At 38.7% G+C, this 27,103-nt stretch overlaps 2 protein-coding genes across 2 annotated transcripts; one reads left to right on the forward strand and one right to left on the reverse strand.

The window, feature by feature from the left end:
* The first annotated feature begins 3,955 nt into the window (after nt 1-3,955).
* rlbp1a (retinaldehyde binding protein 1a) lies at nt 3,956-8,930 on the forward strand. The gene is made up of 7 exons (XM_014998646.2): nt 3,956-4,159; nt 4,375-4,503; nt 4,592-4,796; nt 6,904-7,082; nt 7,170-7,328; nt 8,239-8,349; nt 8,443-8,930. The coding sequence occupies exons 1-7, from the start codon at nt 4,151-4,153 to the stop codon at nt 8,587-8,589; spliced, it is 939 nt and encodes a 312-aa protein (XP_014854132.1). The 5' UTR covers nt 3,956-4,150; the 3' UTR covers nt 8,590-8,930.
* An 828-nt stretch (nt 8,931-9,758) lies between these two features.
* Nucleotides 9,759-26,091, reverse strand: LOC106924777 (monoacylglycerol lipase ABHD2-like). Its single transcript, XM_088004182.1, has 10 exons — nt 25,885-26,091; nt 23,929-24,144; nt 20,506-20,681; nt 18,328-18,495; nt 17,711-17,894; nt 17,128-17,220; nt 16,523-16,624; nt 16,360-16,429; nt 16,181-16,265; nt 9,759-13,470 (listed from the first exon to the last, which is right to left on the reverse strand). Exons 2-10 carry the CDS (start codon nt 24,135-24,137, stop codon nt 13,262-13,264), a joined length of 1,296 nt encoding a protein of 431 aa, XP_087860308.1. The 5' UTR covers nt 24,138-24,144; nt 25,885-26,091; the 3' UTR covers nt 9,759-13,261.
* Between the last annotated feature and the right edge of the window lie 1,012 nt (nt 26,092-27,103).

Genomic DNA, 27,103 nt, shown 5'->3' on the forward strand with positions numbered 1-27,103 from the left:
TTTGCTGGTGAATGTTATGATTTTTATAATATTGTTTCATTTCTATAGTAGGCTCTTGTATCAGATAATCTAAATGTTGGAGAATGACTGAAACATTTTAAGATTTACGGAATCTCGGTTAGCTGTCAGAGCGGGGGCTGAACACCAAGCACTATAGCTAGCATTAGCTGGTATTTCGCCAGTGGACATAAATACAGTATAGTAATATTCTAATCACAAAAATACACAGTAATATGTCCATCTTACTTGCGAAAAGTCTGTCGAGCCCTCACGTCAGTAGTCCGTCGATCCGATCAACAATATTCCGCAGTGCTGAAGGCATCTTCTGCTGTTTTGGTTGAGCAAAGCAAAGTGTATTTGCGCCGGAGCAGCCAATAGTGGGGGGGAGGGTGTACTCTTTTATTATGTCTATGCTTCGAAGGATCAGTTTCTCAGGGCCCTTGAAAGGATGCAGAGCCTGAATTCGGACACAGCTATTTTTTGTTATAGACTCCCCATAGTGGTCTGGAGCACTTCCGTTTTCAACACTTTTTGTTTGCTGCATTTAATTCGGGGGGTGTTTTCTAATTCGGGGGTGTTTTCGAATTCGGGGGTGTTTTCTAATTCGGGGGTGTTTTCGAATTCGGGGGTGTTTTCTAATTCGGGGGTGTTTTCGAATTCGGGGGTGTTTTCTAATTCGGGGGTGTTTTCTAATTCGGGGGTGTTTTCGAATTCGGGGGTGTTTTCTAATTCGGGGGTGTTTTCTCTTTTGGTGCGCATTTGCACCTGTCGGCCACCGTAGTCAACACCATAACTGACAATTTAAAAACTTTGATGAAATTTTGTGAAATAAAAGCTTAATTTTGGTTTACTGTAAAGATTTCATGGACCTGATGAGCTACAATATGACCTCCTTCAGAATAACATCATATAAATTGAGGTAGTGTGGCTTTTTTTCAACTCCGTCAGATGTCAACTCCATCAGAGTTTTTCTGACTCTTTCAGTGAAATTGTTGTCAAATCTCACTTAGATGTGCAATTAATTCATTTTAATGTATTTTACATGAATTGCATTACTTCACATGTATCATATTTCATTTTGTCACCACCTTCAGTTCTGCGTCAACTCCGTCAGATGGACTTTTTTGTTTTAAATAATATTTATTTTGTTTCTTGAGAAGCATGTTCTGGTCATGTCCATTAAAAATTTAATTTTCCAAATTTTCAAAATAATGTTGCAACTGGGAGCCTGCACCTTAGCATCTTTCCATTTCCAAAACATTATTTGTCATATTTGAATACATAAGCAGAGAATAATAACATTTCTCCTGGGGGGGTAGAAGGGGGTTGAACCCATTTTGTCCCTCTTCTCAAGAATCACTGTGGCAATCTTTACTATGTTACTGCACATTATGTTATGAGAATAGACAAAAAAAAACATCAAAGGAGACTGATGAAACTAATTTTAATGTAACATATTTCTTCATTTTATAAATGTCAGTCTTCACTGAGATGAAAACTGGGAGCTAAGTCTCAAAAGAATGCGTCTTTACTAATGAAGAGATGCAATTTCACTTCAGGTTTAACTCTGTTCTAGCTTTAATTAGGCTAAAAGCAGATTATCGTGTAACAGTCTGTTTAAAATACGTTGATTTTAGCAGGTCCTGATTAATTTCAGTCATTTGCCTGGAGCAGAACATGTTGCACTACGGAAGCCCCGAAAGGCAAAGGTAACATGTTTTTGTTTTTCTCTTGACTTTAAAAGTCATGTGCAAATAGTTGTTTTTTTCTCCCTGAGGAGGAGCTTTTGGTTCCTGAAGGGGAAAATACAAAAATAAGTTACAATGTGCAAAATCTGATCAATTGTGTTTGTCTTTGAAGTATTTCTGACTATAAGAAGACTATAAAAGCAACCAACAGTAAGCTGAAAGACTGAGTCAGGGGATGAGGTGCGAGGACACCTAGTGGGCAAAACAAAAGTAGCAAGACAAATAAGCTAAGGATTGAACTTAGGTACCCTAATACTTTTATTTTCTGGTTAGATGGCTTTAGATAAAACACAAGGATAACATTATTACTGTAATATAAATAAAGTTTTGACCAAACTCAAAGAAAATATTTCCCACAGTCATTCAAATTTGACTCGGAAATTGAATTTCTGCTAACATGACGATTACAATAGTCAGTGAAAGTTATTTTCAGCTGAAAACAAAAAAGGTCTACAACAAACTAAAACTCCCAAAGTGAATAATTTTTTAAATCTTTGTTGCCGCGGCTACGTGGCCGGTACTTCAGAGACCGGGGAGCTGTGTGATCATGGGAAAGTAATCCATAATCTGGGACAGAAAACAAGAGCTCCCCCGTCCTCTCCCACCCATCTGAAAAGGACTGCAAGGAATGTGCATAGAAATGCTTCATGGGAAATTAAAAGCATGATTTCTGCATAGTGGGCCGTCTCGCTCACATGACGGCCCAACGGGCCCAGAAGAGTTGAGACAGAACCAGGGCTTCACATCACATGTGCTGGTTGGCTTCCAGACTTACAAGGTGGAGAGAAAAAAAAAACAATTTTATATGATGCTTAGGAGGAAGTGTTACAGTCAATGTATAAATCATAGTTGGAAAAAAAAGCACTGTTGAACTAAACCAATGTGCTCAGTTGTGTAGACACATTCAATAAAACTCAATATTGCTGAAAGGTTTAGTAATTTCAGTAAGTGACGCACTTTGCTTAGATTAATTATTTCTGCTAATTATGATAATTTGATGCTTATAGTTAATTCCAATGTATGTCCATGACTATGTGAAGGAGCTGTCTGACTTGTATGGAAATGAGATTCTTGTCATCAGATTGTACCATCTTTGTAGACACTAGGTATGCCTGTGTCTAGGTATGCAGTTATGTGCTTTATTCTGTGTTTTCAAAATTAAAACACTTAAATAATGGTATTTTGTGTAAAACTGGAACAAGCAAGAAAAAGTAAGGGACAAAAAACCACAGAGTGACAAAATAGTTGCAAGAAAGCAAAACTAGACGGTTTACAGGTCATCTGGGGAAATAAGATACAGATTAGAAAATTACAAAATAATCAAAGTAATATCAGTAAAAAAAAAAAAAGAGTAAAAACAGATTGAAAGATAGGAAAGTGGTAGTAATTCAAATCATAACCCAGCATCTTCTCCTTCACAAGCTGCATCATATTGATTAGCTGTAATCTGTCCAGATTAATCCGTCTCTGAGTGGTGTTTTCAGGAACTCCCACCCCTCTGGCCGTCCTCTCCATGCTCCTGTCCTCTGCCACTCTCTGTGGGACTCCCATCCTGTCTGCACAAGGTAAGGCTGCTCAGATCTGTTTTTTTTGTTGTTGTTGTTGTTCTTTTTGTAAAACAACGTACTAAAACAGATCAGCAGATACAGACAAATATTGAAACAGAGCTGTTTAGTGTTATTGATAAAAAAAAAAAAAGAATACTTCTACACAAATTTAATGTTTGAAAAAGGCAGGCAGGATTTCTCCTAGGAAATAAGTATGTAAATAATTTGCAATTCATATTTGTTTGATGCTGGAGGTTGCAATATTTAAAAACTATAGAAATACGTGTAAAAGGAGAGACGCTGCAGAACATTGTTGTAAAATCCTGGTTTCAACTGTACAGAATCACCTAAAATCAACATTCAAAGCAACTTCTCAACATACATGCGTTTTTTAAAGATTACTTTAATTATCTTTTATAAGCCTGAAACAACACAGGTGCCATCATAGTCACAGTTGTATTTTATATTAAAAGTGTTTAACTGAGTTTTCTCCTCTTTAAAAAAAAATTAAACATCCATTCATTCACCAATGAATGGATGAAAACCATAATAGGGAAAAACATAATAAGTTATGGATCTTTGTTCAAAGTAAATTAGAGCCAAGACTAATATTTCTGAATGAATATCCGTGAAAGAAATGTTTTGTGCTGCCAAGTCATTCTAAAATGCGTTGTTGAGTTAAAAACAATATCTAAGGAAACATTTTGCTTTATCTGTTTGTGTTGTCGTAGATTTTAGTCTTTGGTTCTGGGATGGATTTATGTTTTTTAAAGAAAAGCTCCCAACTCTGTCTCTGGCGATTCTTCTGTTTTTTTTTTTGCAGTGACAGTGTTGCTGCTGTGAGACGCTGCGACCATGGCTGCTGTAAGTTTAACTACTTTTCACACCTCAGTGCCGCTGCTTGTCTTTACCGATAACCAGCCTCTGTTCAACATTTGAAAAGCATTTCTTTTTGAGCGTCTGTTGTGTGAAATGGATCCCGCAGATGTTCTTCAGCTCAGGGTGTTCTAGTTTGAGTAGTTGCTGTTGGATTTAATCCGAAGACGTTAATCTAAAGCAGCAGACTCTTGTTCGTGCAGACTGGTACTTTCCGTATGGTGTCCGAGGAGGAGCAGGCCATGAGGTCAAAGCTGGAGCACCTGACAGTGAAGGACCACGGGTCAGTGTTTGGACCGTGCCACAAACTTCCTGGCCACACTGTCCAAAAGGTAAAACATCTGAAGTGAGGCTGCTGATTTCTGTTTTTAAAAATTACATTTTGGGTGTTGTTTGTTTTTGTTGTTTTTTTTGTTTTAGGCAAAGGATGAGCTGCATGAGACGAACGAAAGACGAGGGTCATCCCTGAAAGATCTGCGGGTCATGATGAAGGAGAGGGCGTCAGAGGGAGACGACCTGGCCAAACTGGTGCTGGACCGCTTCGGGGACAAACCGGACTCGCTGCTGGTTCGCTTCCTCCGGGCACGAAAGTTTGACGTCACCAGAGCCCATGAGCTCATGAAGGGTGAGAGACAGAGATGGCAACAATCTGCTGGGTTATTCGCTGCAGTGGTTGAAAGCAGTAGCTAAGCTAAGGCTTTGTTTCTTCACTGTCTCACATTAAATCAAACTGAACTTATAAAATATAGAATAAAGAGAGACATTTTCGAGGCTTTCTTCAAAGTCAGAAGTTTGTGCACTCTTACATTATTATACCTTTAAAGATAAACGATTTTGGAAACTTCTGACTTTATTTCACAGCATTGAAGTTAAATTAAGCCAAACCTGTACGCGCATCTTCCTTTTGTCAAAAATGAAATAATAATAATAAAAAATCACTAAAGGAAAACATCGTGGACCTTAAAAATTCATGTTTATTTGTTTGAATTCCAGATATACCTAATCTAATATCTAATCCAGTGTGAAGATGGTGGCTGAAGCCATCTTAACACACGGACTGCAAAACACAGAAGTGGAAGCATAATGCTGTGTAGGAGTTTTGGGAGTAGTGCACTTCACAAAATAGATGATGTTATGATGAAATACCATTAGGTGAAAAAGGTGACATCTCAAAAAAATTAGCCAAAAAGTCAAAGGGTTAGTTCAGGTTTTTAAAATATGAGGATCTGTGAGGTAATTATAAAATACATAGTGGAAAGACAAACAAATGTTTTGTTCTTTATCTGACTTGAGCTATTTTCTGCCACTCAAACAGACTGTGGTTACATTTCCTGCTTTTTGGTTCGGCTGAACATAGACATAATATATTATAATAATATAATATATTCTTATATTATGTCTATGCAGCTGAACAACATCTGCGTCTACATAAAGATACGCTGGTCGGAACTTCCGGTTGATTCACTCCTCAGACTCAGCAGTGCCCCCTAGTGCTGCAAAGAACAGAGTAGTAAACCCTTGGATTTTTCCATCAGCTGTGCAGCAGCAGTGAAATAAATATATGCGAGTGCATTCCAGGTGTCAGTGCTCTCTAAAGCTTCAGTGCAACTTCTGAATTTGAAGAAAGTAATAAACCAGCTAATTAAACTGAACTTTTCCAAAAGTAAGAAAAGAAAAAAGGCTGTATCTCTCCATATAGAGTGGATCTAAGTAACTGGATTCAGCTGTATATGCTTTAGTTCAGCTCCCGCATGCAGCTTCCAAAAGCTCCAGTAATTAAGTCTATCTTTTGTTTCCTTGTTTTATGCATCTCTGAAACAGTGGGTCACATATTTATTAATTGGGAGCCTTTACATGCCTCTGAGTCCCCCCTGACAAAGCCCTCCTTTGTGTCCAAATTGGACAACAAGTTGATTCTACTTGTTGGCCCTCAGTGATATGCTGGGAACCGCAGCACGCCTGAGCTGAGCGGGAAATGTTGGAGATTGGACAAGATTATAAAGCAGAAGAGACTTTGATTCGACAGGAGGACGCCTTCTGGTTCAGATCCATGCACTTAAAGAACACACCGTTGTGCAGTCCTTTCTATGATCACATTTTTTTAAAATGTAATTTTATTTTAACCATAGGTTTTAAGACTTCTACCCCAAAACAACATGTAGAAATAAAAGAAATACAAAATCACATCGGTGAACAATTGGGGTCTGTTTGGATATAGATATAACCAAGACATAACCAGTGAGCTTTCTCTGTAGGGTTAGTGACCTAAACTTATAAATTTCTGTTGATAATTAGTGTCTCAATACAAAACAGTCTTGGCTATGAGACAGTATTATTTTTGTGTCAGGTTCTAAGCTTCAAAAGTAGTTTTATTGTGCAAGTAGTGTTGGGGCTGCACACTATGAATTGCTGATTTATCATTATTGCAGGTTCTCTTTTCCATTTTGGGTTGAAACTAGTCATTTTTCCCCCCTGGAAGTCTTTGTGTATGACTTTTGAAGTCATCCATGCTCCATCTGCATTTTTGTGCCTTTGAATATGCAGACAGAATGGAAGTCAATGGCACAAAAAAATGTAGAAAGCCAAATAATGATAATAAAAAATAATCGGCTTCCAGACAGTCAGAGTTCTATAAAAGATCATTTATTTAATAAATAAAAAACACAACACATGAGGATCCAACATGGGTAAAACCTTTGGACCGTACTTTCTGTGCTGGGTGTCTCCTCCAGGTTATGTGCGCTTCAGGAAGGATTATCCCGAGTTGTTTGAGAACCTCACCCCCGAGGCGGTCCGTAGCACCATCGAGGCAGGCTACCCAGTGATTCTGCCCAGCAGAGACAAATATGGCCGTGTGGTTCTGCTCTTCAACATCGACAGCTGGGACCTGGAGGAGATCACCTTTGACGAGGTGGCTGCAAAGACACACCTCCCTCTCACACAAACCTCCCGCAGGAACTCAGGAGCTCGAAGCAAATTCTTTTCCAATGTGTTGCAGGTGCTGAGAGCGTATTGCGTGATCCTGGAGAAGCTGCTTGAAAACGAGGAGACTCAGATCAACGGGTTTGTCCTGATTGAGAACTTTAAAGGCTTCACCATGCAGCATGCCTCGGGAATAAAGACTGCTGAGCTCAAAAAGATGGTGGACATGCTGCAGGTCAGAACACAGGGGAAGAAATGACCCTAAGTATCTCTTTTTATTCACATACTTCTAATTTGTCTCTCTTTAACAACGAGGCCCTCTGGTGGAGAATTTAAGTATCACAAGAAGCAAGTAGCAAACATAGTCTTTGAGTTCAAATTCCAAAATATTAGCAATAATAAAAAAGATGGTTTATGCTAAATACTTCCAGCTGCACGCTGATTGACAAGAACTTTTTGTTCTCAAGAAAAAAATAATAATTCTCCTACAGTCCTTGAACATTTCATTCAAGATCTCTGCAAAGGGAGAAATCACATATCAGAGTGCAAATTTCTCATTTATTTACCAGAATGACATATTTAGCAGCTAAATAGGTATTTATTTACAATCTGGTAGCAAATCACAAACACTTGTATCTTGTAAAATTCAACAATGCATCAAAGGAGACTTTTTTTTTTTTTTAACATTTCAACATTGAAGATATTTACTCTTGCCAAATGTGGAACCAGAGAAAATGAGTATCTGCAGCATTGTCACTTGGGTGGGAGTGAAACAAATATCAAATATCAATTCAAATATCAATAAATGTGGTGAAAATATGAGAATCAAATGAGAAACTAGATATGCAGGTTAGTCGTTTTTGGTGAATTTTCATGATTTAATTACTTTTTCCGTTTTTAAGTTCAATTTCATTTACATTTATTGGAATAATTACATTTTGATTAGGCATTGACATTTGTCTTAGATGTAAGTTATTAGTAAATAATAGTGTTTACTTTTATTTGGGTATTTTGTCCAAACCATCCTCAAAGTCTAGATTGCTCTTTGACTGCTGCTGTCAGCCTTTAAAGGGTTGAAACTATCTTAGAGTTTGACCTGAGAGCTGTGTGTCAGCTGTCCGCCTGCGTTGTGCGTTTCTCTGCAGGACTCCTTTCCTGCGCGCTTCAAGGCAGTCCATGTCATTCACCAGCCCTGGTACTTCACCACGACCTACAACGTGGTTAAACCCTTCATGAAGGCCAAGCTGCTGGAGAGGGTACGAACAAAGATGCACACATCTGCTCTTTATTCAGCAGGTTTATCCAATTCGTTTAAGGATTATCTAATACTTCCCTTGATTGCTCCACAGGTCTTTGTTCACGGTGAAGAGTTGGACGGCTACTTTAAAGAATTCGATGCAGACATCCTGCCGTCAGATTTCGATGGAAAAGCCCCAGTGGCCGACTATCAAAGCATCGCAACCCAACTCTTTGGCTCCGAAGACACTGCTCTCTGAAAGAACATTCCCCCGTTTTTTTTTTAACTGAAGCATATGAGAACATAAAAGAAGCAGAGGTCAGTCTGCAGATAAGATTAATGCATAAATAGAGGGAAATGACGCCTAGATATCATAGAGAATAATTCTTATATTTTGTTTATACTGCAAGGCACTGGTATTATTGTATGTTGAGTGGGGGAAGGAAAGCTACATTGTGGCATTATGATTCAAACAATCAGATAAATTTGGTTTGATTTTGTTTGCCTTCAATGTTGGATACATAAGGCTAAACCTCCATAAAATTAATCCTGAGTGCAGAAGTTGCCGTCTTTCAGATTTTTGAGATTCAGATGGACTTTATGAATATTATTCCTAATAACAAGGAAGTGGATTTGCCTTAGATCATTGTGGTGCCTTCAGAAAATGTCAGTTTATCAGCAGCCATGTTTTCACGTAAGCAAACTTCTTTCCGTCTGTTGTATTTTCTTGCAGAGCTGAAAAAAGAATTTGCTATAAGACACGTCAGTAGTTCTGTAAAAGTTAGATTGTTTAAATCTGTTAACCTCATATTTGAATGTAGCAATAAACCCAGTTTCCACCAAAATAGTTTTTTCTTTATCATTTTTGCCATTAACTATGTTTAGTCTATCCTGACCCACATTAATGAGCCACTTTCCTTCCTCATGCGTCGCCTCAGGCTTAATTTCTACCACGAGTTTCTCGACTGGAACTATTTCTACTAACTGTATTAAATACAGAAATGCATACATTTCTCCTAAAGACCGTGTCGATAAGTGGAATCTGAATGAGTTTAGTTTCCTGGAATTCAAAATCAAAGTCCTGGACTTTTTTTATGCTCTTAAAAATATTTGAATAAACTTAATACAGTTTTACCCTTTTTACAGAAGATAAACATAGCTCTCATTAGCACTGTAGTAAATTATGCCATTCTACAATTAATCATATTTATCAGTAAATCAACTATTCAATTAATAAATCTGAAAATACTTTCTTTTTCAGTGAATGACCACTACTTTATAAAAACCACATGGTTTAATTATTTTTCAGTCCTATGACCCATTTTCCTCATTTAGATTTTTTTATTTTCTTCTTTCAGAAACATTAATCTAAGTGTGATAGATCTCATTTTACACAATGTGCTGAGGAAACAAAATGAAAGGAGAATCTTTCTTCATTTGAGAAAATAATTTATTTAAGAACACAATAACCATGTTGCCTCATAATTAGATCACACACTCCACTGGTTTTCTTCTTAAAAAACCAAAACAAAATACCCAGTGTTCAGTCTTAGAGTACACCATGTTGTGTGACTGTGCAGGTCCCTTCAAGCTGTCACCACACTCCTTAAACCATACTAAAAAATATAAAATAAAAATTAAAGCTGTGTAATGATACCTGTATGTTCTTACCGATGTGTTTTAGGCTGAATTACTTTTTAACAGGGAAAGAAAGAAAAAGTGTTTAAAGGAATAAAATGAGCCTAGCGATTGTTTGTATTTTTATATATTTAAAGCAATCGGGGGTAAATGATGTGTTTGTTTGCAAGTAAGTAAATATGAGCACAGAATCCTGACGCCTGAAGCACTGGCGTTAGGATAAATATCAGAGCTTTTTAGATTCCACGACTTATTACAAAATTATGTGCACGGCATGTTTGGTTTAACAGTCAAAAAAAAAGAAAAAAAACCGTCCCTGACTGGTTATTGCCATGATTGGTTTACATTACTGGTCCCTTAAAAAAAAAGTCCATCTAATTCATGTTTTTTTTTTTGTTCTTAAATTTTTGGTTATTGACGATCAGAGGTGTTGAAATGACAGTATTCTCCCATTTACACGCGACGCAAACTCTGCTGCATTTACCAAGTAAAAAAAGAAAGACAAAATGGAAATACAAAATACAAAACAAGAAAAATGATTTACACAAAATGATCTAAATAATATATCCAAGCATTCAGTTTTGTGCAAAGTTGGAGAGAGAGGCCTTGAAAAGAACACCAAATGGCTTTTAGTGCAGAATCTGGGTTAGCGCTGGTGACGATCCTTCAGTGAGCCTGAAGAACCCAAAAATAACGTCTGCTTAGTAGGAAACGAGAGCTGTGGACAGGTGAAACCATGCAACAAGACTGTGGGTGGATGAGAAGACGATAGGTATTAAAGTCTGGGAGTTGTAGTTACATCTCCCTGACAGCAGATGGCAACAGTGCTATTAGAGGCGAAGAACAACTGATGGAGCTGAGTACACTAGCTTAGACAGAGTAAAAATATTGGAGATTTTTCTAGTTCAATACGTTCTGATTCTGGTCAATCTCTCTTTCAATTTTCTCCTCAGAGAAAATTGGATCTAATCATCATAGTGGGGAGATTACTATCAGGAACTTATAATATCTGTTCCGAATATATATATACTTCATGGAAATGTAGACTTACAGATTAGCTTAGCACTTAATCACAGCCGATTTTAGACTTACAGATTAGAACAATAGTCTAGAACAGGGGCGCCCAAAGTCGGTCCTCGAGGGCCGGCATCCTACATGTTTTAGTTCTCTCCCTGGTGGTAGTAACAACCTTCTCAGCAAGCCAATGTTCTTCTTAGGCTTCTAACAAGCCATCATTTGATCCAGGTGCGTTAAACCAGGGAGAGAACTAAAACACGCAGGATGCCGGCCCTCCAGGACTGACTTTGGACACCCCTGGTCTAGAACTATCGCTTTAATAGTCAAGACTATTAAAGTGATGAAGAGAAAAAACTAAACTACACACTATGTCTACAGAGAATAAAAAAGTTAAAGGCTCAAAATAAAAACTTTTTTTTTAAATTACATGTGTTATTCTAGCAGCTCAGTTAGTTTACCTGAGTAAATAAAATGAAGTTTGGCATGGAGCGGTTTTGATTCTTACAGCTTAACAAAAGGCACTGTTGTCATTCATGTCATCATTTCAAACCACCCATGTGTCTCGTCGTCACAGTGTTCAGCAGCAGCTTTTCAACCACAGGGTTCCTAGTCTGGATGAAGCGCTGACAGGAGCTTCCTGAGCCCTTACAAGGTTTGTATTAACTTTCAACATAGTTCCTGGTTGTGACAGACAGATCCACAAGTCCCAGCACTTACAGTTTGATTTTGACATCATGCTGCAGCGCTTCCAACACTTTAAACACAGTATGGTGGAAAGAAAACATAAATAAATACAATAAGCTCTTAAATACGTTGCCTGAAAGAAAAAAAAAATACTCAAAAGGAACTGAAAGCTATTTTCCTTCTGATAAGCAGCCTCCTTCGCCTGAATATACATATAGGACAATCACAATCTAATAAAGTAAAGGTTTGGTTCAGCTTAGGCATCTTTAGCCCTCCTACTCACCAAACCTCACAGCTCACAGAAGTACAAAAAAAAATAACAACAAAACATCTGCACCGTATTGGATCAGTTTGTGTTTTTCTACATCGTTTGGTCGTAATCGGAGGAACAAACCCGACTTCTTAGCTGAACCTGCAGCTGATCAAAGGTAGGAGGAAGTAAGAGGGCTCAAGAGATGCTTTTTGGGGAACAAAGCGAGTCATGTAACCGCTTGTTATCGTCCTTGCTCCCTTTAAATTTTCATATTTGTCAAAGGACAGCTAAACTGTTACTAAACGCAATAGTCACACATCCGCAAAACATCGTGGCGTACGGGGCGTAAAGTGCACCAAAGTAAAGTGGTAGAATGTGCGTGAGGGAATGTGGATTTCATCTCATCTTGTGGTTCGCTCCTGGTCATGTTTGCAGAGAAAACGCTAAAGTTCCATTTTAAACAACATGAGCAGCCAGAGGCTGTTATGAGCTGCAAACGATGCAGAAAAATCCCAGGGTAATACTTCTTTTTTTTTTTTTTTTTTTTACTACTGCGCAACAAACAATAGGCCATCGAGAAAAAACAACCAAGCAAAGGATAATTTGCTTAAAACAAAAAAGACCCTACGTCCCATCGTTGATGACCAAGACACACGCAGATGTACTCTTAACATCTCCCTGCTTGACACACACACACACACACACACACACACACACACACACACACACACACACACACACACGCACACACGCACACACGCACACACACACACACACACACACACTACAAATACAGCAGACTAGGCTCTATGGGCTTGGCGGTGATAAGCAGTGAGCTTCTTATGGGTGCAGTAAATAGGCACCGGCAGTCACACTGACCTTACTTTATACGACTTCTTGTGTGCTTGTTTCTCATTGGTTAACAAAAAAACAAAACGTCCTACTGGCGTTTCTTTCCAATTAAAGTCAGCTCAACTTTGATCCTTTATTATATTTGGTCTATGCATCCATTAACCCGAGCGTCACCGCTGTTTGTATGGAGAGTGTCAAAAGGTTCCAGCTCTGAAGTGAAGGCAGTTTGTTTCTTTTTTTTTCTGTGGCTGTTCTTGTTGTTCGCACCATATGAGGTGATGGTGGTTTCAAATGGGAGTAAAAAGGCGTGTGTGTGTGTGTGTGTGTGTGTGTGTGTGTGTCTGGAAGTGGTGAGTAGCACCAGAGGAGAAGGCAGAGACAAAGAGCAGTTTAAAGTGTCTCCTCAGTGCGTGTTGGAACCGTGGTGCTGCAAAGTGTAGGATGTTTAAATGAAGAATGAGAGAGAGAGAGAGACACACACAGAGGTTTAGGCTTTTGCCTCTGCGCAGGAGCTCCCGGTGAGGTGGCTGGCTTGGCAGGGCGCTTTCTGTTTCTCCCACTGGCACATGGTGTTGGCGTAGCCCACGATCACTTTGTCCATCCAGGTGAGGGGCTGAGGGAAAAGCACGTCGCCCTCGAAGAAGCCCAGGTGGCCTCCGTGAAGCGTCAGGGCGAAGATCACGTTCGGCTTCTTTGCTAAAGGCCGACACAGAGCAGACGTTAAGACCTCTAACGTGTTTCATCACCGCCATCGGGGATGATTCTGTATCTGTGACTGAAAGCGCAGCCATGTTTTGCCCTGTGTTCAGCTTGAGTTGTATTCCAGAACAGCCAGCGCACGTTTTGTCTTGAAGCAATTTTTAAAATAAGCCAGCTAAGAAGGTTTGCCTTGACTAACAGGTCTCGCAGGCTGTCAATTTCAGATGTTCGTTTGGTTTTCACAATACACCACTGGACACACCTCTACCTGTCCTCCATCTTCAACAAACCATTGGATCAAGTGTTGTGTTGTTATGCAGACTTCTGTAGAAAAGTTTTTTTTTTTTTTTAAACAAGAGCAGGGTGTTGTTTTTTGACATTACTAAATGAAGTTTATTGAAGTCATTTGATAGTAAATTTAAAAAAAATTACTAAGCAAATTAATACAAGTACACAGAAAGGTTAGGCTACTCTACAACTAAAAATTTAAAATAGAATAAATGATTTTTTACAGCCTTTTCTTTTCAACCATCTTAAAGTAATGAAGTTAAATCTGGAATTATGAACTCGGACTAGACTCTTTTCTCTAAACAATTGTGACGCCTTTCACAATGTCCATGGATATTAGTGCTTCACTGGTTTGAGCTGTTGGGAAATCTCTGCAGCTGAAATTAAGTGCGTCTCGTTTTTTATTCATTTTATTTAGTATTTTCTGCAAATTATTATAATTAGCTTATTATTTTTGCCAAATGTTATTTTCTTTTTTGTTTCATCATTTATCTGACTGCGATGTTGTGATTGCTGTAAAGCACTCTGGTCAGCTGAGGTTGCTGTACAATGTGCTACATAAATAAACTTTGACTTGACTTGACAATTTCCACTGCATAATCGTAGAGAGTCGTGGAGTGGGTGTGCAAATCTTTTCTCCACATTTTACTCACGATTTTAAGGTCACTACAGTAATGAAGCAACCAAATGTGAGGAAACATCTCAAGCCTCATTTAGGCTTTACAGTCTATGTCTTCTCACAACATGTTCTAAAAAAACACATTAACCTCATACTACAAAAAAAAAAGAGGTAGGAAAAGAGGTTAAAATAACCTAATGGCATCCGCAGGAAAATGTCCTCTTCTGCATAAGGCTTAGACAGAAACTCTGTCATGAATAATCCCATTGTAAGACTAGTATTTTAAATGGAAGACATCTTAAAAGTACATGCTTCTTACATAGAAGTTTGTGTGTTTGTCTTCAGTGACTAAGACTGAATCCATCAGGGTTATTCTCGCTGTGTTCACAATTTGGGGTAAATGATGCAAATGTTAGTAGCAGGTTGCTCTACATAACGAGAGAGTTTTTCCTGAGGTGGTTATTTTGATTTTATTACATTCTAGCCAAACAGTGAATTGATGCTGGCCTTATATGTTCAGACATAAGTATCCCTTATGCACACTCTGAAAGAAGCATTTATCTCCTTCTGTTAGTTGCAGAGTGATGCAGCTGTTGACAACCGGCCAGAGTGGTCTCATGAAAAGACCTGGCCCGGTTTTCTTTCACTCTCCTGTCCTTATCTGGGTTAGTGGGGTAGCGTGCTGTGGATGAATAGTGATTAAGATCCCACTGGGCTTTCACCACTCAACATGACAGCTGCTGAGCGACTCGTGGACAAACGCACGCTCTCGCCCAGACCTTCGACACACCAGGCGCCGCGTGACAGGTGGGAACAACATGCTGTGGAGGACAGCTCACAGTTTTAAAAAAAGAAGAATTGAACATGTGGGCATGTCGTTCCCGGCACAGCAGTCTGGTTTAGTTATTATTTCAGCAACACTTTGGAGGCATTCGGTACAAGCCTAAAATACGAACAGAACCTGACAAATGAAGGGTTGAATTCAGCGAGTATTGCTTGACAGGCGGTAATCCTGTTTACTGCGACATGGACTAAACTGTTATTAAAGATTTCTAATCCAAGCTGGCTGTGGCGCCAGCAGAGCAGGAGTATTTCTGGCCAACCTCTTCCCGCTAGCTATGAGTCAGTGACACTTTCACATCTATGGGCAAACACCAGATATTCCACTCGCCTCGGAGTTTAAAGAGCAACTCCTCTCAGTATATGCAGGAGTCTACGTCAGGACTCCTGCATAGAGAATTTTCCATTTCTAACATTATAAAGAATTTGGTAATGGTAAATATAGAACAGACTAAACAAAAAGAAAGTTGATGGAAAGTACAGCCAGTCAGAGACTGATGTGTAGTCAAGAATGACTACACATCAGAAACCATTACTTAGACTGGATGCTCCACCCCGGCCCTCCCAACAAATGTGGAGCTGCAAAGATGTTTCTCTAAAAACCTATTTAAGGAATCAACAGCAGCCATCAGTCAGACAGGTCCAACACGTCTTTGAATTTAAAATGGCTTGAGGACAAAATTATGTCACGCTTTGCGACTTCTCTGTTGTTCACCTTCATATTGCTGCGATTTGTTCGTCTGGAGCTACCAAATAAACCTCAGCACGCAACTGCAAAACTAGAGGAGGGTCTAATTTATACTTGGAAATGAAAATAATTTGCAGATAATTAGTTATCTGCAAATTACATTGGCAATTTTCCACATTGCCAATGTAATTGAGACCAATTATAGAAGATATATCCATGTCTTCATGGACTTTAGCATATGTTATAGTAGACAATAGTTAGCTGAAAGTCACCTGCTAATGTGCGAGGGATGGCAAGCAGTGAGTCATGAACCAGGGGATCGTCTGCAGCGTTTACCAGCAGCAGTGGCACATCCACCTGTAGGTCATAGCACAAGTTTCCACACATAAAACACAAATACAAAAACAGAAAGAAGGGGAAAAAAACAGGGAATTACTGGAGCGGTTCTTACATTGTGGATATAATGTACACAGCTCTCCTTTTCATAGTACTCTTTGAGAGAGCTGTAGCCGTGGAACTTTCTGTTGAAACACGAAAAGAGACGAGCGTCACAACAAGACACCCAGTAACGTCCCTGAACAGGAAGTAAGCAAACGCTAAGCTGTTAGACGTACCTCATGATGTTGTCGTCAATCTGCGTGAGGGATGTTGCTATGTACAGTCGATTGAGATCTGCGTCAAACTTTTTCAGTAAGCTTTCCCCAAACAGACTGTGCCTGTAGTTTAAAATGTGAAAAAAAATGTAATTGTGAGTCAAGACGGATATATTTTGTACTTCCACTTACTATCAAATTTCTACATCACATCCACTAGTAGGAAAATGCTGCTACAGTTTGTAACACTGGAGCTGAAATAAACACGGAGATGAGGAGAAAATAAAACGATTTGATCGGATACTGTTTTTTTTTTGTTTCTTTTTTACTGACCCCACGAGGATCAGCCTGTGCAGCAGTATTGCTTAGTTTAAAAACTTCATTTACAAGCTTACATTTTAATCACATAATCTGCATAAGGAGAACATAAGAAATATTGCCAATTATAATAATTGGCATTATTATTAGGCATTATTATAACGAGTTGTATCCAAAAGGTTTAACCAGAGTTTTAAAAAGGCACAAACCTTAAACAGTTAATGTCAAATCAACAACACATTTTGCCTAGATTACCAGCAAATAACTTTTCAGTACAGAGGAAAGTCAATACACTGCAGCTATCGCACCTGTGTGACAGGATAATTTTCTTCATGTTGTCTGCCATGAGGAAATTGTAGAACCGTCTGAACTGATCCCACTGTAGGAATGTTTCCTGAGCCCTAAGAGAAAAATGAGATGTATGCAGCAATTAGGTCTGAAGAGGCATTGAAAAATAATAAACATAAACGTCCTAAGACATGAGCACACAAAGAACAAATACCCAGCGTCCTTGGTGCAAATTCACAGTGCATGTTTTGATAACACTAAACCCATCCACACTAAAAGCAGCTGAAACTGCAGAGCATGAACCGTTCCGGTTCTGTGGTTCTTACTGGTGAGCATGGTCGACCACAGAAACAGTTCTTCAAGTGAAGAAACATGTCAGAGATGAACTTCAGAATGAAACAATGCACCAATTATGACGATCATGATGGTAGATCTGACAGATTAAACAGCTGACCACATGCCTGCACATGTGATTATATTATGCAAGCTTCTGTGTTATTCTTGAAATCATCCTGAACCCGGGAATGTGGAAGTTCTGGTGTTGCAAAATGGCTTTGATGAAACAACTCATTTAAATCAGCAGAGAAGAGGACCGAAACCCACCTGAGAGCGCTGTAGCCCTGACAGACGCTCACGCAGCACAGCACTCGCTCCTGGTTCACCCTGTTCTCACCCAGGAACTTGCAAACGATGTTCCCACCCAGGCTGAAGCCCACGACGATCAGCTGGGTCTGAGGATATGCCCTCTTAATGTAGCCAACCATTGCTGCAAACTCCCAAGTGCACCCTGGAAGAGAGCGACTATAGAGTTACTGATCAATAAATGCAGCCGCGCTTCAGCAGCGAACCACATTATTTCCTGCTCAGCACTTCTAGCTCAAGGTGCCCTTAGCTCAAGGTACCACACTTGTATTCTTATAGGCTCTCTGAACAGATATATTTAATTTATATTCCTGCACTTGCAGGGATCCATTTATTTCTCCACATGCTGCTGTCGAGTTACACGTTTTAGCTTCAAATAATGATCCACTAATGGTATGAAGTGCAGCACATCTCTAAATCAGAACAATTATTTGATATTAAAAAGGACCAACAATAACAAAGCACTGTTATTGTTCTTCTGAATTTAATTTCTAGCCCAAAATAAGAGGAGTGATTCTGATTCCTCTCAGGGTTTAACGTCACGAATAAGCAGAACGTAAGAAGCTCTTCGTTCTCACCGTAAGTGAACATGCGTGGAGACGTGAGCTCGATGTTGGGAAGAGCACCCAGGTGGTTCAGCACGGCACACCTGTATCCGTCTTTCTGGGCGTAATCCACGAACGTCCGGATGTAGTGCTTCTCGCTATGGTTACCGATACCAGGACATATCACCATGGTGATGTCGTCTGGTGAAACGGGGTAGACGGGTCGAAGAAAGATATGTGCAAGTGAGAGAAATGCAAGCAATGGAAAGAAAGGAGAGCGTGCCGCTCTCCAAGCAAAAGGTCATCACTGTAAATCAGCAGAGCAAAACTCTGCAGCCAGTCCAAATGTATGGTTGGACTGTTGGTTTGTCAAATACAGCTTTTGTTTCAAATGACTACAACATTTAGACCAAATGAAGAAGAAGAAACTTTCACAAATACCAAGCAGTATCTGAGAAATCTCAGAAAATTGACGTGGTTCACGTGAATCCCTCAAAGAAACAAAGCCACCATCAACACGGCCTTCATCAAAGTGAGATTACGTTGGATCTAAAGATCAATAACACTCAAAACCCTGACGGAAAATCCAATCTGGATGAGTGGGTTCTGATAAGATAAGTTTATCTCGTTGTTCGTGGTATCACACGTCAAGATCGTTTTGTTTTCTTCTTCTTAAATGGAGTCTACAAGTTATCCACAACACAATACTTTACAACATTTCCTCAACCCAAGTCTTTGTCCCAGTTGGGCTGACCACTCTATTTGTAATTAAGGAGTAACTTTGAAAGGAACAACAAAACGGGGTAAACCTCAGGAAGATCAGTGCAGGAGCGCTCCTTCGTCCAGGATAGACAAACACTCAATAGGTGTGGCATGAAAAAACTAGACAGAAGTAGCAGCAGTAGAATTACAGTTTAAACAGATGTGATTACAGTTCATTGACATGAGGTAAAATTTCTGAGCTTTTCTCGCATCATTGTCATGTGCCAGTATCAAAATGAGCTTAAAATTAGGGGTGCACCAGTAAATCTACCATGATTACATTAATGTTGGGTAATTGGTCGATATTTACAAGAGAAATCAATCTTATTTATCTTTGCACCCCACTGTTATCAACTTTGTGACTTTGTTATGTTTAGTGACTTTTCAGACAAAAAAAAAAAAAAAAGAGGATTGGCCAAAAGCAAAATTGGCAGTTCTGCCTTTTTAAAGACTGATTGGCCAGAAAACTGCAATCGGTGCACCCCAAATTATAATCAGGAGAAAGTAGATGATTCTGGCACTGTTTAATTTGAAATAAATCATTCATTCATGGAGCATGCAAGAAAATATGTTGGTAATATGTTGGAATCTGAGTCAGGAGATTTCTAAATCGCAATTTTCTAAATAATAAACAAAAAAGAGAAAGTAAAAGCTGCTGAAGTTTGACCTGAGGAGAGCTGTTCACGCTTTCCGTGACTGAACTAAGGCAATTTATATCAGGATTAGGGCTGTCGCAATGAACAATAAATCAATTAAATGCATGATGAATTAAAACAAGCTCAATAATTTCCATTGCTTTGGTCTCAACCAGCCCTTTTGTGAAGGACAGTCTTTGTACATCTTTACAAAGACTGTCCTTCACAATAAAGTATTGATTTTAATTGTTGTAGTTTTTGGATATTTAAAAGGTCTCCAGTGTCAAATGTTAATTAGAATTTAAAGTTTATTGATCTTTGAGAATCTGGTGTTCTTGCATTATTATGCCATTACCATTATATTACTTGAAAATGGTCTCAAAACAAAATTTTTTTTAATCACAAAAAATAATCGTTTTCACAATAACTTCTTGCACAATTCATCGTCCAGAAAAAATGCGTTACCGTGACAGGCCTAATCAGGAACACCTCTGATCTGCAGCTGCAACGAGTGTTTGCTTGTGATAATCTTTGCTAAGGGAGGATAAACTATTTATTACATCCAAAGGTTGACTTGGTAGCATCAACCCTTTGGTTGTGTTCAGCAGTTGAACGTCATAATCAGTATTTTTTTATTAATTGAGAAAAAAAATTAGGAAAAAAATTATTATAGAATTATTATAGAAAATCCCACCCAAACTAATTCAAGAGTTCACCTAATTTTTCTTGCCAAATATCCATAAAAAATAATAATAATAAAAAAAAACACAAAAATCATATTTCCTAAAATCAGATCTTGATAATAATGCATCACCTCCTGTCTGATGGTCCCCCAGGGGCTCAAAGAGGTCAAAGGTTGCCGTGGCTCCATCCTGCATGGGCAAATACTTCCTGATTCCACAAGGGTGAGGCGAGCTCACCCGACCCAGTTTACCATACAGCGCCGTTTGGAGGTGACCGCTCTTACCCCACAGCAATGGCGGGATGTACCTGAAAAAAACAACAGTGGAGAATTTAATCTGATACGGAAACATGAGCTCCCCTTAATGTGCTGCAAATGAAGCAAGAAGACGGCATGCTGGGTAATGACAGACATGAACCTCAAAAAAGATCCCAAGTCATTTTCCTATTGCAGAGTCTTACAGGCAGCTGTTGATGCCGATCATCCATGTTTCATGTTAGTTTGTTGCCATGTTATGCTATGTTGCGTTTGGCATGCTAAAGGGGAACTTTCATAGGCGTTACTGTGGCAGTGAAACACTTACATAATACTCCTTTTAGCATTTTGCGTATATTCATAAATCACCATTTTACTCAAACTTCAAAAATTATTACAGTTTTCAAATTCAGTTTAAAGATGCTTCTCCTTTAGCTACAAAATCCCTGTTCGCTTTAGCATACAACTCAATAAATTTAAGTAAAATTAGAGGATTTATCAGTATTTAAAGTTAAGATTTAAAAAAATGGAACTCAAAGTATATATTTATTATACACTTTATTTAGTGAGATATTTCAAATGAATTTACCCCAAATTATTGAATAGAACTTGCTTCAGTTTAATTTTCTACCACATTTTTGTTCTTCCACTCGACTTTCAGTCACTGACCACGTGCTGTATGTTTGTCGTCAGCCTTTTCCATGGTGGAGCAGACCGTTGCATAACCTAAGGTTTCCTCTAATGTTATTTTAAAGGAAACACAATCCTGGTGTAATTAATTGGTTTTATGTGATGCTGTAGTTGAGAAATTGTATTTGGAGTTTCCATTAGCTATAAGCCAAAATTCATCAAATTAAGTAGGAAAAAAACACTTGAAATATATCCCTGTGATGTTAGTGTAGCTATACATGTCACGTATTAATTATCTGATGTAAAACCATTCATCTAACAGTTCCTTAATGTCTCAAAAAGTTTAATCAAAGACAGATTAATTTCCGTTTGGAAACAATTACTTGCAGACAATCCGCTACAAGAGTCAAAAGCGCTCTGTTCTCATTTAATCTGTGAGAAAATGTCCATAACACATGCTCTGAATGTCACAGAGGCCAGTTAGCCACCTGAGAGGCGATGAGACGAGGCATAGAGTTACAGTACTGTGAAGGTAAAGCGGCGCTGCACTTTGGTCAAAATGCACACAGCATATCCACCATAACTCAGGTGGCTGCATGGCGTGAAGGGTTCAGTAAGATCAGCAGTTACACAAGCCCTTCCACCTTGTGCTTGTTCATCTCTGACTGTCACAATAACTCAGCCCAGAAAAGATGTTGCATAAGAGTGTTGTCAAAGACAGGACCACTCCCAGTCTGGTGATAACGTAATTACTGCCACTGATTCTCTCCAACTGCAGTTAAATATTATCTTCACTTTCAGGGAGATTCTGAGCTAGACTGTGGACGGATGGACGGATGACCTCGTTTGTCCTCCCGTAGACGGAGAGATGTGCAGTCAGATTAGCAGAGATTATCCGTAGAATACAATCTGTGTGGAATGTGGAAATAACACAGAATATGAACCCGTTGTGACTCGAGCAGCCCAGATTAAAAGGTTATTTTTCAGTTAAGAGCCCATGGGAAGGACTGACTGAATCAGTCCGTTTCGATGTATGTGCCTCCTAGAACTGAACGAGTCACCTTCACATACAGCGAATGAGCCAGCGTCCTTCACAGCTGTTAGGTAACATATATGTCACTGCGGTTTTAGGAGACAAACATTTGAAGCTCTGAAGTAAGAGGCAAACTTCTCCAATTTAGTAAAAACAAAAGAAAAAGAGAAACATCAAAGAGGAAAGACTTGAATTACAGAAAAAAAAAGGAAATTTACCTTCAATAACATTCAGGTAATATTAGGAAAAAAAGCAACTGCGATATTGTAGTATAAATCTACTACCATGATGTGTTTTGTGATTTCGTGTGTTTTAATACCGCCTCTCTTACGTTTCCACTATGATTTCACAAACACTTTCCATGAGCTTAAGGAAATTCAATTCAGCTGTATATCAGCTATGGGCATCAAGGCCAGTGAGAGTCTATCCAGTTGGCCAAATATATTATTTATTTGCAAGGAGAGCGTTAATTAATGTTACTTGAAATATTATATCCCACTAAATATTGCATTTGTGCTCCTGTACACACTGATGTTGCAATGATGACTATATTGTGAAACTAGTAAACATGATTCCTCTATAAGGAACTGAGAAGTTTATTTCTTTTTTTTTTTTTTAATTCAACAACTTGTAGGTGCACTTTTAGCTGCGTTAGAGAACACTTTTGCTTTAATGTCAAAGACAAAACCATCTGCAAAATTGCTGATATCCCCTAATTCAAATAAAGTATTTCTCACCATGAGGCATAAGACAAAACAAATATTCCTTAAAGTTCTCAGGATAAGCTCATAGCAGTTAAGATAAATATTTATGTTGCGTGTCTGGATAAATACATTCTCAAACAGAGGCAAACAAAAATCCCGATGACTCTGTTAACCTTACATCACCCCTTCATTCCTTTCTCTCTGGGGAATCGATATGTTACACAACAACGCGGACAGGCATTATGAGACAGAAACGGGAGTTTGTAAAATAAACCAGAAGGACAAGTTGCAGGATTTTCGCAAACTCTCTGTACACACGACCCACAGACTGCGTTTCAGGCAAAATATGGCCATTCAGGAGGCAATGATAACAGACTGGACTCAAGTGTAAACAATGCTGATGCCTTATGACTCACTGACCCTGCAGCAGAACAGCAAAGAGCTGAGCAACAGCCGGTTATATAAGCAGGTACTCCTCTGTGCTTAAAGAGGATCCCCTTGTTGATGCCAAAGTTCCCACCGAGCTTTACAAAAGCAGGGCAAATGCAGATGGAATAAGATAGGCGGAGAAATTTTGTTTTATTTCAACAATGGAAAGTTGAGCTTTTAATAAATTCCAGGTCTGCTGGAAGAGCAGAAACATTTCCTCCGACCAACATGTTGCATCAGATAAGCTTAGTTTGTCATAAAATGTAAATGTCTACACAGTGCGCTGAGCTGGTCTATTCATAAATCCAATATACTACCAGGATAAACCCAAAAACATGGCCTAATGTTTAAATAACCCTGGAGCAACATCTCTGGTGCAGTCGGGCAGCACAGACGGTCGGAACAGGCGCTACGCAAAGTGCTACCTACACCACACCGCCAGATGGCCGAAAAGCAGCACCGTTTCCCTGGAAACGCCCACATTGACCGACTCAAAACACTCACTCTTTGGACAGCTGAGAGCAGGACTTGAGCAGGAAGCGGTTGAGTGCCGTGTCCTGGTAGGTGAGGTCTGGCGCCGCGGTGGGACTCTTCAGATTCAAGCAGCGGACGATGATGTAGAGCACCGTGGCAACAGCCGCCATCTTCATGCCGTCAAACATGGCTGGCATCTCCGGGGAGATGGTGTGCAGGTCCGACTCGTGGGCGCTCATGATTACGCTGAAAAACCAAAACGGAGGCATGTATGACGTTTATCATTCTCTGTAGCGTAAAATCCAGCAAGAAGATCATTTACGTAGATAGTAAATGATCTTCTAGTGAGGCTGGAGATTCTACTGAATCAATTAGAGATAAGCAAAGAAATCAATGAAACATGTGTTAATTATCTCCGACTAATCTTGATTGAAGTGCTTGTGCCGGTCAGGAAAACTTGATATTTTGGTCAGTCTGTGGGTCATACATGAACCTCATCAGCTGCAGGGGCCAGAATTATCCACAGGGATACAAAATTAGTTTCATTAAATAACCAAATGAAAACCTAAACTAAGAAACTGCTTTACAGTTTATTTCCATTTTTTTCTTTCAGTTGCAATAATTCAGGTACATTCAAATTCATTACCACAGTGATTTCCTTACTTGATACCTTTTTTTTTATTTAAGGATAATATTATCTATAATATGATTTATCTGTAACATAGTGGCAACAGTAAGCACCTGAATGTTTTATTTTTAAATCTCGATTTTTGAAAGTATGTCTGTTCTGAATCAATTTCAATTACATTTAATGCAGCTACAATGCATCAAAATGCAACAATCACTCAGACACAGCCATGACGCACTCTGATCGGTAATCAGCAGATTAAATACTGAAAAGATGTATAGATTTTTTTATTCCTTAAAAGGGAATCTCAACTAGACCTCCCACTATTTCTGATCATTAAAGGCATTAACCCACTGAACTTTTTATTATTTATTTGAATTTGTTGAAACAGAAATGGGAAGGAGTTTGCGATGCCCTCACTGATTCCTTAATTTTCTGTTATACTGAAAACTACAACCTTTCTCTAAGGACCTGCAGAAAATATTTTTCACCCATTATAGATTATATTCCTTAAAATTTTAAGAACAAAAGTTAGACCTCAGGGAACACCAGAAACCAGTGCTGGCCAGTAAAGGTCAAACTGGAGCAAGCATTATCAGCTTGTTGTAATATTGCCGTAATTCTATATTGATATATTGATAATAAATCAATCTTGATTTTCATGGCTTATTTGTTATTATGCTTTCTATTTGTATTATGCCATACACCATTTATGATTAGTTTGACATTCCAATTAATCAATAAATATTTAAGAATAGAGGAACAGCTAGATAAAAATTGAAGAAGTATTTGAATGGGTGAAGAGGGGGAGCAGCTTTCCAGGATAATAAAACACAAATAAATTAATAAAAAACAAAAACAAGTGGTGTGGGTTATAAAGTTTAATGAGTCGTAAATTGCAATTTGTATCAGCTTCAGAGAAGCTGCTCTTTGCTCAGCTCTTCCTCTTTTGTCACGACTCTGACAGGGGGATCACCCAGTAAGTTTCCCATTAATCATACACACACAACGGCAGATGTGTTAGAAACCTAACAAAACTGCAAACCAGTAATTTGTTGAAAACGAGTAAGTCTAGATGCACCTTCAAGCCATGCTGCTGGGAGAGAAAAAAATGGAAAGAACCGTGTTAGCTTCCCACCCACCCACACCAAGTATTTTTCCCGTAGCAACTTCACACCCTTAGTGACCGCGGCCCAATCCACTCTACATTTCCTTAAACCGTAGTTTTAACGTGTGCATTGCCAGCAAGTAAGTAACGTACGAGTCCCAACTATTATTAAGTTTTATAATGAAAGGTTAAACACAGCAGCCTCACTTAGCAGTCCACCAGGAGCAAAAGCATCCTCAGTTTCACTCACCTCCGCTGGGGAAAAATGGGTTAAATCCTCGCTGCTTATGGCGGCACGCTGTTAAACCGTTCTTGGCCTTCTTATGTGCTTGTGGTGTCTGAAGCATAGGAGTCTGATGCGTACCATGCCCACTGGTGAAAGGAGAAAAAAAAGGTAAAAGAAAAACGGGGCTAGACACACCAACTGAAGTAGTGTAACACCACAGCTCTGACAGCCCACTTCCTAGAACAATCCGGTCATTTGCATATCCGAGTTCTCATTGGTTCACACGTAGAGATGACGTAACACAACTGATTTTACGGGTTTTTAAATATACCTTATAAACACTGGAGATACCTTTGTCAGTTTGTCAGAGACTGGCAAGGAGTTCTTCTGTAAAAAATGTTGCTGCGAATGGTAAAATATCTAAATTTGTGTTTCGAGTATTTTTTCTTTGCGTTTGATAAACGTGCAATACAATTTGTAGCACGTGTGGGGAACGTGAGCTCTGACGCCGTTACATAAGTTTGCACCTTCTCCTAATTTGCATACGTAGCGTTTATCATCAGTTACTCTTGCTCATATAACATTAGGAGCGAGTCCTCAGTGAGTGTTTTGAGTAGGTTTCACTGCAAATCTTATATGGCAACGTCAAATGTTACTTGGTTATTATTTTTCACTCACGGCTTTGCAATTGTGTAAGGTTTAACGCTGCTTTTTGTATTATTTAATTTAATTGTGGGGGTATTTTTTTAGATCATATAACATCTTAATATTTATTTTGGGGAATAAGTCAATTTATTTGACAGAAGTCAGTGTTGCAACTTCGATATAACATCCACATGATGGCGACAGAGTTATACAAGTGGCTTACACTGAAGCTTAAGTTGCAGATTTAATTTTATTTTCATTTATTGAATCAACAACTTTTTTCCCTAAAAGAACATAACACACAAATTTCCCAACAAGGAGTATAGATTCTGAAAAATCTGTTCTCACTGACATTATATATATATATATATATATATATATATATATATATATATATATATATATATATATATATATATATATATATATATATATATATATATATATATATATATATATATAACAACAACATCAACAATCAGTTGGAAAATCTTAATTGGCATTACAGCATGCCAAATTAATTGACATTCTAATGGACAATTTATTATTGGTGGTCTGCTCCGAATCAGTTGGAATGCCGCATTGTCTATGATTCATA

This window comes from Poecilia mexicana, unplaced genomic scaffold (genome assembly GCF_051168715.1).
Source record: "Poecilia mexicana isolate PSO_F unplaced genomic scaffold, ASM5116871v1 scaffold_3, whole genome shotgun sequence".
In the NCBI taxonomy this organism is placed as follows: Eukaryota; Metazoa; Chordata; class Actinopteri; order Cyprinodontiformes; family Poeciliidae; genus Poecilia; species Poecilia mexicana.

Coding starts and splice junctions, on each gene's coding strand:
- rlbp1a (XM_014998646.2), top strand. Junction 4,797..6,903: donor AGCCCATGAGCTCATGAAGG/GTGAGAGACAGA, acceptor TGTCTCCTCCAG/GTTATGTGCGCTTCAGGAAG. Junction 7,083..7,169: donor AGGAGATCACCTTTGACGAG/GTGGCTGCAAAG, acceptor AATGTGTTGCAG/GTGCTGAGAGCGTATTGCGT.
- LOC106924777 (XM_088004182.1), bottom strand. CDS start 24,137: ATGAGCGCCCACGAGTCGGACCTGCACACCATCTCCCCGGAGATGCCA. Junction 17,895..18,327: donor TCCACGCATGTTCACTTACG/GTGAGAACGAAG, acceptor GCTCTCTTCCAG/GGTGCACTTGGGAGTTTGCA. Junction 13,471..16,180: donor CATCCCTCGCACATTAGCAG/GTGACTTTCAGC, acceptor GTCGGCCTTTAG/CAAAGAAGCCGAACGTGATC.